The following is a 16,374-nucleotide window of genomic DNA, read 5'->3' on the forward strand; positions in this document are numbered from 1 at the left end:
TCCCTCAAGCCTTAATGGCCTTTCTGGCTTCCCCTGAAACAGCTTCTCTCTCTATGGTTATATTATACATAGTCCCAAAAGAAAATGAAAGGCAGAAAAATGAATTATAGTTTGCAATTCTATCAAAGCACACCCTAAAATTGCCAAAGTATGTGAGTAGCCATGAGATCAGTTATAGATCTGACCCTTTGGAAAGTCATGGAGAAAATGGACTGTAGAAACTGCACAGTATGGTCTGATTAATGTGAGCTGGCAGGGGGCGGTGGGGAGCAGGAACTATGGACCACCAGAAAGAACCGGGAAGGTAAAAGCTCGGTTCTGTGCTTCTAAATGGAAGGGACTACAACTATCTATTTCTCTACTGTGTTCTCACTGTATAGAACAATCCCTGGGTCCCTGTTAGGAGTGTGATAAGGAGGAAATGGATGCGTGAATGAAATCATGACTAAGTGAGAGGTTGGTCTAGGAGTTCTGAGACCAGGATTGTGGTCTTTTATCTCTGATACAGTACTACTATGTGCAAACTGACTAACTTCTCTGAGCCTCAGTTTCCTTACCTGTAAAAAAAATGGATTCAGCCATCTATTTCAGATTAGTTTTTAACAAGATTTTGACAACTAACCTCTTGGCGTGGCCATAGGAAATATCAGAGGGATGGGGCTGTGACTATGATTCTGTGCATAGACATCTCGACACCAAATACCTGGTTTGAACAAAGCAGTTCTATTGTCCACATTTTCAAGGAAGATTCCATTTGAACAAAAGATTTCTATACCTGAGAAACAGAAATGCTTGAAAAACTCTTGGACTAGTTGAGTTGGATTGTTGCTATCATTTCTTTATAATACTAAACTCTAAGTAAAAGTTGATGAAACTTTTTAACAACTAGGGTTTTCCAACAGAAGAATACCTTGCCTTTGATAATGGTGACCTACCCCTCACTGAGAGGACAGACAGAGCTACCTGACAGACAAAATTTGTAAGAGATCACGATATTGGTTGGATATTTGACCAGATCACTTCTGAAGTCCTTCCCTTGTCTAAAAATCAAACAGTTCTGCATTCTTAAGAGTTTTGAGTTAACTAGCAAGACACACAGCTTAGTGGTTGACATCAGGGGCTTTGGTATTAGGTGGACATGTATTCAGTTTCTCTATGAGTAAAATGAGGATAATAATACATGCTCCATGTAGTAGAAAAAGGATTCATTGAAATGAAATATATGCAAGGAACTTAACTCAATGCCTAGCATATAACCAGTACTCAGTAATTGGTAACTGCTAAAGTGTTGAGGATGAAGATGAAGATGATAATGTCTGGACCAGAGGCCTAAACTATCCCTAAAGCAACTAGTTATTATATATGACCTTCATGACATATACATTTATATGTGTACATATAGATACACACACTTTCTCTCTCTCCTTTTCAGAAACTCAAAGTGGGCAACACAAATTTACAAATAGAAGAGAAAAGGAAATTACACCAGCCAGAAAAAAATAAAAAAAGTCTGCTCATAAAAGGAACATGAGCAGACACCAAATATATTTGTTTGTCAGGTTTATCAAAATATGGATCCACTCATTTCTTAGAGAATACAAAACTCTCCAAGAGCAGTTCTAACCGTGAAATATGTCTAAGAATCTTGTTTAAAAATAGCCTGGAAAAGGCATGAAAATGAAAAAAACAATTCAGAAATCATTTTGTGAGAAGTAGGCTCTTGGCTCTTTGGCTGGATACAACCAGAGCACCCTGGGTTGTTTGTTTTAGCAAAAGGCAGCCAGCGGGGATCCTTGCTGGGGGTGCCGGTGACCTCACAGCACTGGCAGCAGGACAGCAGCTGGAACTCGCACCATCCCTTTCCCCACAGCTCACCTATCCTTGCAGTTGACATACTTTGCCTCCTCCTTCCAAACCCACGCTTGGAAACTGTCCTGCTCCTCCTCAGAAGGGCCTTCTAGGGATTTTGTCACTAAACTCTTTTCTCCTCAGACCCTGCGCTGATCACGGACCATTTCCAGAAGTAGGAGTCTTGTCCAAGTAACCCATGTTCCTGACTTTGTGCCTAATGAGATGATGACTCTGATAACAAAAATATAATTGATCCAATACTGTGTTTCAGCCTCTATAATGTATATCTCTCCCATAAGCCTTGCGATGGTCTTTTTTTTTTTTTAATTTATTTGATAGAGTAACACAGAGAGAGGAGAGGCAGAGAGAGAGAGAGGTCTTTCATCTGATAGTTCACTCTCCAGATGGCCACAACCACTGGAGCTGCGCAGATCCAAAGCCAGGAGCCAGGTGCTTCTTCCGGGTCTCTCACATGGATACAGGGGTCCAAGGACTTGGGCCATCTTCTACTGCTTTCCCAGGCCATAGCAGAGAGCTGGTTCAGAAGTGGAGCAGCCAGGACTCGAACCAGCACCCATATGGGATGCCAGCACTTCAGGCCAGGGTGTTAACCCACTGCGCCACAGCGCCGGCCCCTTGCCATGGTCTTTTGAGGCAAGACTCACCTTTACTCACACTTTGCACAGGAACAGACCAAGGCACAAAGAGATCAGTCCTGTAACTTGCTGGGATCACACAGCTTCAAAGTGACAGATCCAGATGTGGAGGCAGAGCCCATCAATTAACAACTCCTGGCCTTTTAGCCATAACTCTATACTACTTACTAAGTGACCACTTCCTTCCAGATTGGGTTTCTGCCTTGTTTGCTCCACAGAAATAAGTGCTGTCCTCAGCCATCTGTGAAAAAGGAAGTATCATAAAAACAGGCTGATGGAGCCAGTGTTGTGTGGCACAGCAGGTGAAGCTGCTGCCTATGATGCTGGCATCCCCTATGAATGCAGTTCGAGTCCCAGCTGTTCCACTTTTATTCCAGTTACCTGCTAATGTGTCTTGGAAAGTAGGGAAGATGGCTGAAGGGCTTGGGCTCTGGCTACCCATAAGGGAGCCACAGATGGAGTTCCTAGCCGCTGCTTTTGGCCTGGCACTATGTTGGCCCTTGTAGCCATTTGAGAGTGAAACAGCAGATGGAAGATCTCCCTCTTGCTGTCGCTATCTCCCCCTTCCTCTCTCATTCCTTCCCTCTCCCTCTCTCTATTTCATTCCCCCTCCTCCTCTAACTCTGCCTTTCAAATAAATTAATAAATATAAAAAAAACTAGATTGATGGGAGGTCTCCTTCATCCCAGACTAGAGCTCCTTCTCTTGCCAGCTTTTTAGGCAGGAATTCCTGTCACTTGAGCATCAAGCAACAGGAACTTACCTAATCTGTGAATATAACCAGTATTTCCCCCAAATACAATCTCAGCTATGTATCTCTACAGTGTGAGGATTAATATCTTCCTTAGAAATGCTTAAATCTTTGATTAATCACAGATTGCCAGAAACAGCATTGAAGGAAAACAGAATGGCCCCCGTAATTGATCGGTTCGCCTCTGACACATCCCTTCTCACTGGTCATTTTTCCGTAAGTTCTCTGGCTTCAGCCAAAGCGTTACCTCGGCTGCTGCAGGGCTCGCTCTCTCCTCTGTTTAAGTGCACTGTGGGAAGATGCCTGTGATGCTGTAACTCAGAAAATCACAAGAGAGAGGTCTGAGAACATCTCATTCGATCTCCTACCCTTCTTCAGAAATGCTGATATATGACCAGTCAGTGCTTGCAGAGACTGATAGTCCATCAAGGCTGTTCAGTGGTCATCCAATTTTCTACCTTTCTTTATTAGAAACTCCCCAGTAAGGCAATCCATTCTGTTTTGTGCCGATAAACACGGTCTTAGAACCTTGAATCTTTGTATGATTTGGGACCATGCAGAAGAACTGAATTCATCTTTCCTATTACAGCCCTTTATATGTATAAAAATAAGGCTTACGACCTAAATCTTCTTCACACTAAGCTCAGCAGTCCACGTTCCTTCCACTACTTGCGTATCATGAATTCGGCAGAGAAAATCACGGCACTGACTCTCTCCTGAACACGTTGCAGCTTGTCAATTCCCAGTAAATGGGCCAGGGAGCTGCATCACTACACCATGGACTAGATGGCATTTACATGGGGGTATGGTTTTCCAGTGGGTCTCTTAGTGAGCTTTGGAGGCGATTCCTTCCTGAACAGCTGCTCTGACTAAATTGAGAGGGCTATGTCCTTGCCAAGTACACGCTGTAAGAGAACATGCTCCTAGAGCCTGCCTTGTGGGCCAGGGCTTATCTGCAAGGTTACTGCCGGCACTCCAACTGCAGAAGTTTAAGGCCCTTCCTCACAGAAACCCCACCAATCACTTTCTACGGGGCCTCCCCCGCCTACCCCTTGTCCAGCCTTGAGAGTGGGTATGATTTAAAAGGAACCAGCTGGTGCAGAAACGGCACCTCCTGGCTCTGCTTGAAAGATCTCTTCTGTTGCTGGCTGGAAATGGTAAGGAGGTTTTCTGTTGTCAAGTCCAGAGAACTAGTTAAAAGCAGGGTTTCTCAATCTCGACCTGTCTTGAAATTCGGAGCCAGACCCTTGCTTACTGAGGGGGGCTGTCTTGTGCATTATTGCAAGTTTCACAGCGTCCCACATCTCCATCCACTGGATACATGCCAGCAGCACTTCCCAGTTGTGACAACCACAAAGGCCTCCAGACAGAGCTAAATGTCTCCTGGTAAGCAAAATCATCCTCAGTTGAGACCGACTAGTTAGAACCCAGACAATCTCAGTAGTCTAAGATGAGGAACTGGACCTACATTTAAACCATCAGCTAATTCATTGCCTTCATCATTTCACTGGTGCTTAGAGAGAGAGTAGCTGATTGGTGACCAGTGAGGAATTAGGAGACAGAGCTCCTGTTCTCTGCACTATTCCAGTGGTCCTCAAACCTTCTGTTCATGAAAGCACCAAAAATGGATGTGATTCTGGTCCTCCGATGTGACTAATTACAGGGAAGCCCAGGCTCGGGTATTGTTTAAGAGCCACCAGGAGGCTCTCGTAGGCAGCCAGGGGTGAAAGAGGGCCAGCGCACACCATGCTGCCGTTATTCTTGACTGCAGATAAACCACCCTGAGCATTCCCGGAGCCGAAGTTGTTTGGGGGCTTACCCTGCAAGGTGACCTCTGCAATGCCTCTTCCTGGTGGGAGGATTTCAGAGGGCACACAGACCTCTGACAGCCTGAGAGCACGTGCCCCTGGCAGAGTGAAGAGGGGAAGCATGTCCACACACACAATGTACTCAACTTGTCTGACACAAGGAGGAGATTTTATGTTGGGTCAAACAAATGCCTACGGGTAATTTACAAGCCAGAAGGCATATTCAAAATAACAGCCCCAACTGCTCAGCTCAGGGCATGATGTACCCAGGGAACAAGACTTGTCTCTTGTTACTTAAACAATTATTTATAAACAGTGTGATTTAATTTAATTCTGGCTTTTCTTCTAGCAGAGAAAGCTTTGTATTTTGTTTAAGGAGCAATGTTTAGAACACAAAGATTTCTGGATTGACTCATTTCCTAAGAGCTGCTTAGGGAGAAGCTGAGAAAATAACTGCAGAACTAGAAGAGGGTCTTTTACCAGGATGTGAATGAGGTTAGGGTGCAGTTAAAATAACAGTCCTAGTAGTTTCCATTTATTGAGTACACTTTATTTAACGGGAGGTAAGCTTAGCTTTGTAATATGGTATCATATATAACCTTAAGAAAAGTCCTGTGAGATGGGCCGTAGTATTATCCCCATTTTATGTCAGGAAACAGATCCGGAGATGTTTGGTTACACGCCCCAGGTCATACTGATAGTAGATGGCAGGTTTCAGACAGGACTGAAACCCAGATCCACTGTATTCCAGAGCTGGCAGCAACTGCACTCTCCTGGGTGGGATGTGCTCTCCACTAAAGCAGATGCAGGACATTTTCCTCAATGATCGATCTCAAAGGAGGGACTAAGGGTTTGGCCTTAGAACTTGAGTTCCAGAGTGAGCATCCCGGAAAGCAGCCCTGGGCACAAGATGAGCACATGGATGAAGGGCAGGCCCACTCTGCAAACAGTACTAACTTCCAGTTTGATGAGCAAGTGGAGCTCTTTGGAAACTGCAGTTCTCACGGTTTCCCTGGTGTGAACTCAAAAGAATAAGTATTTTCTGAGAAGCTGTTTCATGTTGGGAATGTGGCAGGACAGAGGACAAGACCAGCATCGCCCGTGTCTGAGCAGCACACTTAAACAGGAACCCACAACTGGTTTAATACTCTGCTGTCGCCAGCTGCAAAGTCTCGACTTTATCTTGGAACATATGAAAGTGAGTAGCATGTGCATGTATTAAAAAGTGAAATCTTAGCAGCTGAGTTAGTTTTGTGCTGTGTTCTGATAAAAACAAAATATGTGGGCATATATGAAATATAAAATATGATTTCAGAGATTCCACATACAATTTAAATGCTCTTGTATCTGCATTTAAAAATTATATTGCAAATAAATGGCAAATTTTCTTATAATTATTTTATTAATACGAAGGTAAATAACAAATTTAAAAAGCGCCGGGGAAACTTGAGAGAGAAATAGCAGTGAAAGGAAACACTTTACATGTTAGTGTCTTTTAAACCAATTTTTTTCCTATCCTTGGAACCAGCAGCCCCATGTTTTCATTTTACACTGGATCAGCAAATTATGTAGCAGACCCTGGAGGGGGTTAAGGGAGATATGGCAAGGTCATACTCATCCATCTTGGATTTGCCCAGATTAAGTCTGCTTTGGCTCAAAACAATGAAGTAAATGTTGAATCCGATTGTAACTTCCAAAGTTTGAAGTAAAGGCCATAAAATGTCCTTTAAATGTCAAACGACTTTCCAGCATAAGTAGAAACCTCTAAGGATCCACAGTATATCAAACCTGAACTACTTTTTTATCTATGGGTAAAATCTTCCAATTTATGTGTGAAAACTTTTACTTAAAAGAGGAATCCATGGGCGGCGGCATTGTGGCCTCGTGAGTGAAGCCGCTGCCTGTAATGCCGGCATATGGGTGCTGGTTTGTGTCCCTGGTGCTCCACTTCTGATGTCCTTGCCAGTGTGCCTGGAAGGTGGTTGAGGATGGCCCAGGTACTTGGGCCCCTGCACCCATGAGGAAGATCTGATGAAGCTCCTGGCCTAGCCCTGGCTGTTAAGCCACTTGGGAAGTGAACCAGTGAATGGAAGATCTCTCCCTCTGTTCTCTCTGTAACTCTGTCTTTCAAATAAAATAAGTCTTTTAAAAGAGGAATTCTAGAGTGCTGACATTAAAAGTTGACATGTATTTTCATAATGAGAAAAAGTTTTTGGTTATAGAATTAATACATATTTTTAAAAAGTCCAGGTTAACAAATGAGTATGATAAGATTAGCCATTAAGTCATTCAACACATAAACTAACTGAACAATGCTACACCATGGGAATTTTCAGGAGCTGAAAAAGGCATGCTATCTGCTCTCATGTACTGACACTTTGGCTGGAGAGACAAAGAAAATAACAAAACAACTATGAATTTTGATAATTGTTGTTTATAAATAACAGGGGACCAGCGTTACGGCATAGCAGGCAAAGCTGCCGCCTGTTTCGCTGGCATGCCTCATGGATGCTGGTTTGAGTCCTAGCTGCTCTACTCCCAGTCCGGCTCCCTGCTAATGGGCCTGGGAAAGCAGTGGAACATGGCACAAGCCCTTGGGCCACTGCATCCACTTGGGAGACCCAGAAGTAGTTCCCTGTCTCCTGGCTTCAGTATTTCCCAGGCCTGGCTGTTGTAGCCATTTGGAGAGTGAACCAGCAGATGGAAGATCTCCGTCCCTCGGTTTCCCTCTGCCTTTCTCTTTGTAACTGTGCCTTTCAAATAAACTTTAAAAAAAATAGGCAAAATTCCGATTTTTTAAAAATTTATTTCAGAGGCAGAGATGGAGAGTCAGAGAAAGGTCTTCCGTCTGCTGGTTCACTCCCCAAATGGCCACAATGGCCTGAACTGGGCCAATCCAAAGCCAGGAGCCAGGAGCTTCTTTCGGGTCTCCCACTTGGGTGCAGGGGCCCAAGCACTTGGGCCATCCTCCACTGCTTTCCCAGGCTGTTAATAGAGAGCTGGGCTGGGAGAGGAGCAGCTGGGACACAAACCAGCACCCACAAGAGATGCTGACACTGCAGGCAGAGGCTTAGCCCAGTACACCACAGCATCGACCTGCTCAGAGTAGTTAAGTTTTTTGAAAGCTTGATTCTCTTGGCTTCTTTCTCATTTTCACTTTTTCTCTGTCCTCGTATTTTTCTCTACTATGGATTCCAGACACAGATCTGAAAATACTAATCCTGTGCATGGAAATGTCGGAAATGTAGCACGCCCACTACGAGTGGTTTATGTTTCCTTGAGCTGCAATTGATAATAGGAGTTGATAAGTCTGAGAGAAAAGTACATTGCCCGTTCCCAGCAGACAGAAGGCTCGTGTAGCCCTAAAGCCATTCTGTATTTCCATGTATTCTGCATTTCCATGGTTTGACCCAGCAGCCACTGCTTAATGAGTGCTTGGTAAGTAGGTAGTATGACTGAGGAGCTAAATTTTTAGTTTCGTTTCATTTTAGTTAAAACTTAAATAGCCACATGTGGCCAGTGGTGATCCTACTGGTCAACACATCAGGTCAGTGGAAAACCTATTTGTCAAGGGAGCTGGGAGTGAATGATGGAGGATGACAGAGCCAGGATAGATACGCGCTACGTCCTTTGCAAAGCGTTCCTAGGAACCAGGTGCATGTTCTAGATTTGAGTAAAATCTGAAATTTACCCAGGAAGAAACCTGAGTCTGTGGGAGAGCCACAGAGCCCATTTCCAAACCTAAACTTTGCACAGCATCTCTGCTTATGTTGCCTCGCTTATAAATAGTCTGTTCTAATAATTCTCTCTCCCATGCAAACAGAGCTTTGCAGTTAGAAAAGCAATTTCACGTTCATGCTCTTGTTTCATTATCACAGTGAAGTAGTGAGATAGAGGGGAGGAAAGAGATTATTTACCCAAAAGGCCAAAACTGGAACCCTTAGCAGATTTCATATAGAGAATTTTGTTTCAAGGTTACATTGAGCACCCTAGTCCCTACTATGCCCTGGATTGTCTGAGCCAATAATCATACAGACAGTTAAAGAGAAGAGAAGGTAGGCCACTGGAGAAGTGACAGGAGTGTTCTTCCATCCTTCCTTTAAGTCCTATAGTATTCCAGGCACTTGATTAGGTTCCGAGGATAAAGTAATGACCAAGACTGGCAAAATCCTTGGTATTTATCCAGTGGACAAAGAACCTCAGAATGAAGTCAGTGTGATTTGTTCCTACTCCCATCTACAACTTCTTTAGCTCACAATGTTACATGGTCATCCTCTGCCTCCCTAGCGGGGAGGGTCACGTGGCTCACAGTATGCCTGAGCTGACACACACTTCCAAAAGGTATTTTCTACAACATCGTACCAGTTAACCTCAAATAAAATTACTGCCCTTTAAGAATAATTGTAAGATGCTAAAATTTTAAGGCACATTATGTGAAGCCCTGAAGCACAATAAATGCCAGTATGTGTTGGGCTATTCTGATCCATAAACATCTAGGACTGTGATTCTTAGAGTGAAATCTGCAGAAGATTAATTTGGTAAAAATGTCAGTTTACTAGTCCCGCCCTGATTTATTGAGAATGGTCCAGGAATCCATATTTTTACGGAGCTACCAGCTGATTCTAATACAAGTGGTTTCTTCTCTTTTAAATCTTAAAGTCTGCTTCCTCATACGTCCCTTTTCCCCGAGAGCCACAGGAAGTGTGTGGATATGGTGGCACAGTAAAGGATGATTCCATGTTACGGAGATAGAAAAGACCCAGGGAATATATGATAGAGCAGGGAGAAGTAAAGAACTAAGAGTTCTGTTTTGGTCACATTAAATTTGATATTGCCGTGAGACACCTATATGGCACTGGTCAAGGAAGCAGACTGGGTCCTGTGATCTGGAGCTTAGAGGAGGGCTGTGACCTGGTGACACTAATCAAGGAGAGTCAACAGCATGAACATGGTAATTAAAGTTAGTGATAGTGAAACCATATAAGGTGAGGGTGTACTTTGAGAAGTTTCAAAACTCATTCCCTGAAGAACTCCAATATTTAGAGACTGCACAGAGAAGAAAGAGTGTGTAAAAGAGACCAGCAAAGATTTGCTAGGGCGTTAGCAGGAAAGCTAGGAAAGAATGGTGTTGAGAAAAAATAATGTGGGACATACTCACATTTTGAGGAGTAAGCAGGGGCGACTGTAAGTGGTCCAGTAAAACTATTGCTTTCAAAGTTTGAAACATCTTTAGGACAAATGTTAATAATATTTGAGAATTATGCAGAAAATGGGGAACTGTATTAGCAAATTATATAACAAAGGATTAGTATCTAGAATTTAATAAAGGAACTCAGAAATGATTGAGAAAAACAGCAACAAAGTTGTCACAAGGAAGGCTGAACAGATAGAGATGTAGTACAGATAAGGATAAACAGTACCAGTAACTAATTTAAGAGAGTAACCTGACAAATCAATTGTCTTGGGGATGCAAGTTAAAGGAGAGTATTTTTAACTGGGGCCGGCGCTGTGGCGCAGCGGGTTAATGCCCTGGCCTGAAGCACTGGCATCCCATATGAGCAAAGGTTCGAGACCTGGCTGCTCCACTTCCAATCCAGCTCTCTGCGATGGCCTGGGAAAGCAGTAGAATATGGCCCAAGTCCTTGGGCCCCTGCACCCGCCTGGGAGACCCAGAAGAAGCTCCTGGCTCCTGGCTTTGGATCAGCGTAGCTCCAGCCGTTGTGGCCAGTTGGGGAGTGAACCACCAGGTGGAAGACTTTCTCTTTATCTCTCTCTCTGCCTCTCTTCTCTCTGTGTAACTCTGACATTCAAATAAATAAATCTTTTAATTGATAATATTCAGTGATGGTGAGAGGAAAGAGGAAGGGATTCTCACATGCCACCTAAGAGAATGGGATTTGCAGCAGTCATGCAGAAGGTCAACTTGATGGTAAACGTAACATTTTTTAATGGCCCTGCATTTCAATAGTGCATTTTCACTTCTGATAGCTGAGAGAAATACTGATGCATGTACAATGAAATGTGTATGAGGGCACTAAAACCAATGCAATTTGGTAGTAGTAAAACATCAGGAATACCTGTATGCTCGCTACTGAGAAATAGTTAAATAAATTTTAATGGGTATTTTTAGTACAAAGAATTATGAAAGTTAAAAATGAATGGGATCTACATGTTATGCAGTGGAATGGTATCCAAAAATGTGTTGTTAAAGGATAAAAAACAAGATACATATAGGATGGTCCCATTTATATAAAATAATGGGAGAAAAAGCCATGATTTTGTAGGTTTTTTTTTTTTTTTTTTTTTTGACGGGCAGCGTTAGACAGTGTGAGAGAGAGAGACAAAGAGAAAGGTCTTCCTTCCGTTGGTTCACCCCCCAAATGGCTGCTACAGCCGGCGCACTGTGCCGATCCGAAGCCAGGAGCCAGATGCTTCCTCCTAGTCTTCCATGCGGGTGCAGGGCCCAAGGACTTGGGCCATCCTCCACTGCCTTCCCGGGCCACAGCAGAGAGCTGGACTGGAAGAGGAGCAACCGGGACAGAACCCGGAGTGCCGGCACTGCAGGCGGAGGAATAGCCTAGTGAGCCGTGGCACCGGCCAGATTTTGTAGGTTTTTATAAATGTTTGTAAATACATTGACATGAGCAGACTAATGTGAATTCTTTTCTCTGAAGATCAGGGTAGGGAAAACAGGGCACAAGCTTATTTTTGTTTTCATTGGTTTGGTCTTAGATTTCTTGAATTTATCTGAAACTTTGTTGATATTCCACTTCAGGGATTTTTAAGAAAAACATAAAATTTTCTTCCATTATGTTAAGTTAAAATAATTGATCTGGGCAATAACATTTATGATTCATTAGTTTTACTCATCAAGAGTTTAAGTTCCTATTATACATCAGGCAAAGACGTTGGGTATTTGGTGTAACAGTGAATAAATAGGCAGAATCACTGTCCTTGTAAGACTTAGCCTCTAGTGGATCTAGATTCTAAATAAACATCTCCTTTCTGTACAGGCTACTCTTATTTTTAGAAGATTGCCTACTCACACAGAAAAATAAGAGCAACTTCCTGCAAGTTTCATGAACTCGTGAAGAAACATAAGGAATAAACTATGGAGAGAACATCCATAAGCCATCTGTAAACACCTCCTTACAATCTCACTGCAGATTGTCAAAGCAGTGGGGATAAGATAGTGCAGCACTAGTGAAATAAGTTTGCTTAGGCTGCCCTAGAAACTCCAAAACTCTTCTAGGGGAGTTTCTATAGGAAAAAGTTACCAACTTCTAAACAACTGACTTAGCAAACGTGTTGCTAGAACATACACTTGTTATACACTATTGACAGCCTGTACTTAGGCAACTGCTAACTTAAATAGCTAAAAACTATCTGGCACCCACACAGAAGTTCTTGTACCCACACGTTATGGTTGAATTCTTTCTATGATGCTAAGGCTTAATAATTAAAAGAATGTCAGCCTCTAGGAGACTCTTTTGAGGCCTTTGACCAGCTAGAACTCAATACCATGCTAAGCTTTAGCTACAAGTCTGTCCACATTGATAGCAGAAAATTGAATTCATGCTGTCTGAGCAGCCTCTGAGACCCACTGTTTATATTTCATTGCAATTCCTATTTTCTCCTCTTTTCTCATACATGCATGTCTTCATCAGAAAAATTAAACGCTTGTCTCAAAGAAGTAATTACTCTTTAGAAATCTCTATCACAGGGGAAAGAAAGTATCATTAACAGTTTATCATTTCTACTGGATGAACATATTTATCACACAGTTTTCACAACTAACAAATCTAGCTCAGAGTAGCCTGGAAGTTTTCAGAGTTCGCATAGAGGCATCTTGAGGAGATGTTGAATATTCGACTCCTAAGTCACTCCCACCTCCATCAACCTCAATAACCTTGAATAAATCACTTGAATTTTCTGTGCTTTTCATACTGTTTACTTCTTTATGCTCATCCATCTGCTTAGAATGACTTCTCCAATTTCTCCATGTTGCAAATTCCCTGATTCTCTTGAACTATATGAGCTTCATGTCTGGTAATATACCCATTCTTGACTGTCCATATTTCCATTGTATCATTTATCACAGGGTATTCTGTTACATATGTATCATTCTATTTATTTTGGTTTATCATGTTATTTTATGGTGATTTTAGGATATCAGGCAATGTGCTATTACTACTAGTCTAACATTTATGAAATTATTAGTTTTATGAGTACTATGTGTCAAGCCCTATAGACACATTATCTCTAATTACCACAAAAACCCTATGAGTATTATCATTATCATGAAGTTTTACAGTTGATGAAATCTCTCTTTACAAGAGAGATTGTGAAGATGGTTTCGTAGGGAAACTCAGAGTACAGGTAAAATCTAGTTGATTCTAAAGCTCATAATTTTAACCACTCCCCTAAAATACTACTTTTAAATAGTAGATAACATTTACTAAGTGCTTACTAGATGTCAGACTTTATGCCATGCAATCTGCATACATTAGCTAATTTGAACCTCAAAAAAACCCTGTGATATAGATATCATGATTATAATCTTAAAAGTTGAAAATGAAATTTAAAGTTCAGAATCGCTAAATGACTGGGTCCAGGCCACAGACTCCAGAAACTGAACTTGAATGTCGGTCAGACCCTGAGGCTAAGCCCTTTCCTCACTTTATTCCATGATGAATGGTAGAATCTTAGTTAAAATCTTAGCAAATGCTTTACAGGTTCTTGGGGAATGAAATAACGCTGTTGGATTCAGAAAGCCTACATTTTACCCTTTACGAGTAATGCAAATCAGCCAAATTAATGAACTTGCTAAATACTCACCTTAGTACATGAGTGGATCCATTAATGGTTGTGGTTGAACAGGGGACTGTCTGGCCCAGAATAGAAGGTCTTCGGTAGCGCTCATCATCACAGCAAAGGATAATGAGGAAGGCACGTCTAAAAGACTTATTCAAGAAGGCGTAGAGAAAGGGGTTCAACCCAGAATTGATATAGCCAAGCCAGAGGAAGGCAGTCCACACCTTCCCAGGGACAGTGTAGTCTATGAAAGGATCCACAATATTGGTGACAAAGAATGGAGCCCAGCAGAGGCAGAAGCAACCCATGATGATGCACAGGGTCTTGGCCGCTTTGGTCTCTGTCCTCATGCGATGGGTGTTATGCTGGTCTGCCGGCTGGGGCCTGCCCTCTGAGGAGGCTCCTGCTCGTTGTAACATCTGGATCTGGTGGGCATGCTCCTTAGCTGTGACATAGATGCGATAATAGGCCAGCACCATGAGGAGAAACGGGATGTAGAAGGCCACCACAGAGCAGGTGATAGCGTAGGGCTTGTTGACCATGAAGATACAGTACGTGGAGTTAGAGTTCTGGTTGAACTTCCTTTTTTCTATCTGAGAGTAGGAGAGAGACAGGAAATGAGTGAAGGAGAGAGAAATGGAAGGAAAAAGTGAACATGCAGCAGAATAAAGATGAGGAAAATGGAAGAAAACAATAACAGAAATGGGGGATTGGAAGATACAAGGGAGGGAGAAGGAAAAAGGAAGGAAGAATAAAAGAAAAGAGAAAGGGAAAGAAAGAAGAGGTTTATCAGCAAAGCTTTGTGTTTGTTTTGGTTTTTGTTGCTGTTTGGTATCTTTGAATAAGCATATGGGATCCCAACTGTAGAAAAGTAATGCGATCATATTCCAGGGCTGAGAGACCTTGTTGGAATGGAGGTGCTGAAGGTCCCAGGAAAGAACAAAAATCAAACGAGGACAGAATCATTCTGCACTCATCCACCCAAACAGTATTCTGCGCATCTTCTCCTTTTCCTGTCTGCTTGTCCATAATATACCCGGGTCTCCACCAGGATGTCTGTCGTTCAATAACAGCAGAAGCTCCTGTGCTGCTTATTTTAAATGCAGATTTGCAGGTTCCTGACTCCCCCCGCCCCCCATCTACAGAATCTAAATCTGAGTAAGTGAGGCTCAGGTAGCCACATTTTTACCAAGCTTTCTGGGAATAACTTTAAACTAATCAACGTCTGAGAACCATTGCTTTATCAATCTAAACATGACTGACTGGGGGATCCCGAGGAGTCTCTACCTAGACTTACTTCTCTGCATACTGAGCAACCTGCTTAAGGCTTTGCTCACACAGATAGCACAGTATTCAAAGTATTAACAGAGTAAAGGCCGAGAGGGCTTGGAAGCAAGAAAAGGTAAGTATTTTAGAATCAAAGGATAAAAGAATACATGGATCGACTAGGGCAAGATCATGAGGGATCACGGAACCTAAAGACAGCTGGGACCTGGGAAACAGTCACTTACTCAACTCACTCTTCTCTCAGTCTCTCTTGAACCCACACCAGTTAGGTGTTCATCCCAATCACTCCATTGAAACTTCTCTGGTCACAAGGCATCGATGGCATTCATGCTGCCAAGTCCAGTTCTCATTTTAAATCATCTATCTGCTCTGTTAACACACCTGAGCCATCTACCTTTCTTCCTTTTGGATAAACATTTTATTGAAGCAAAATACATAAACAGTTCATAAATATTAAAAATATATACAGATGGATGAATTATTAAAGCATAAATATACCTGTGTTATCATTACTCAAACTATACAATATTGCCAGCATGCAATAGCCTGCCAAATGCCCCCCTAGTCATTACTATGCCCAAAGTAGCCACTAAGCATTATAATTTCAGAATAATTTTGTTTCCGAAATTCACATCATAACAGTAATAAAACATATACTACTTGTTTATTCTTTAATTACACGGTGTGTCACTTATATTATTGCATGTACCAGTAATTTATTCATTTTCACTATAGTGAAATTATAGGAATACTGTAATTATCATTCATTCTACTGTTGGCAGGCATGTAAGTCATCTTACAGTTTTTGTTACTTTAAATAAAACTTCTGAATATACATATACAAGTTTGTGGTGTATACATATATTTTCACTTCTAATATATAAAAATTAAAATTCTGTGTCATAGGGTAAATATACATTCAACTTAGCAGATAAGGCCAAACAGTTCCTAAATGGACTACATCAACTTAACGTTCCCACCAACAGGGTAGAATCACAGTTACTCCACATCTTCATCAACATTCGGTCTCGTCAGTGTGTAGATGTCTCTTGTGGGCTTGTTGTAAGATGACGTCAGTAGAACACCTCATCTGCTATTGACTATCCTTCCCATGAGTTTAGACTAGGATTTGTTTTGTGCCCTAACTTTATCAACAAGTGTTCTGGTTACCTTTGTCCACGAAAGTACATTATATGAACGAACATTA

At 42.1% G+C, this 16,374-nt stretch overlaps 1 protein-coding gene across 4 annotated transcripts in view; it reads right to left on the minus strand.

The window, feature by feature from the left end:
* Positions 1-16,374, minus strand: part of HTR4 (5-hydroxytryptamine receptor 4) — a 187,967-nt gene that overhangs the window by 37,735 nt on the left and 133,858 nt on the right. For all 4 annotated transcript variants that reach the window (XM_008255225.4, XM_008255221.4, XM_008255222.4 and 1 more), the window contains one exon: positions 13,905-14,473. In XM_008255225.4, the coding sequence (XP_008253447.2) occupies positions 13,905-14,473 (569 nt within the window). The remainder of the gene's footprint in view (positions 1-13,904; positions 14,474-16,374) is intronic.

The sequence above is a fragment of the Oryctolagus cuniculus genome, chromosome 6 (genome assembly GCF_964237555.1).
Source record: "Oryctolagus cuniculus chromosome 6, mOryCun1.1, whole genome shotgun sequence".
Lineage (NCBI taxonomy): Eukaryota > Metazoa > Chordata > Mammalia > Lagomorpha > Leporidae > Oryctolagus > Oryctolagus cuniculus.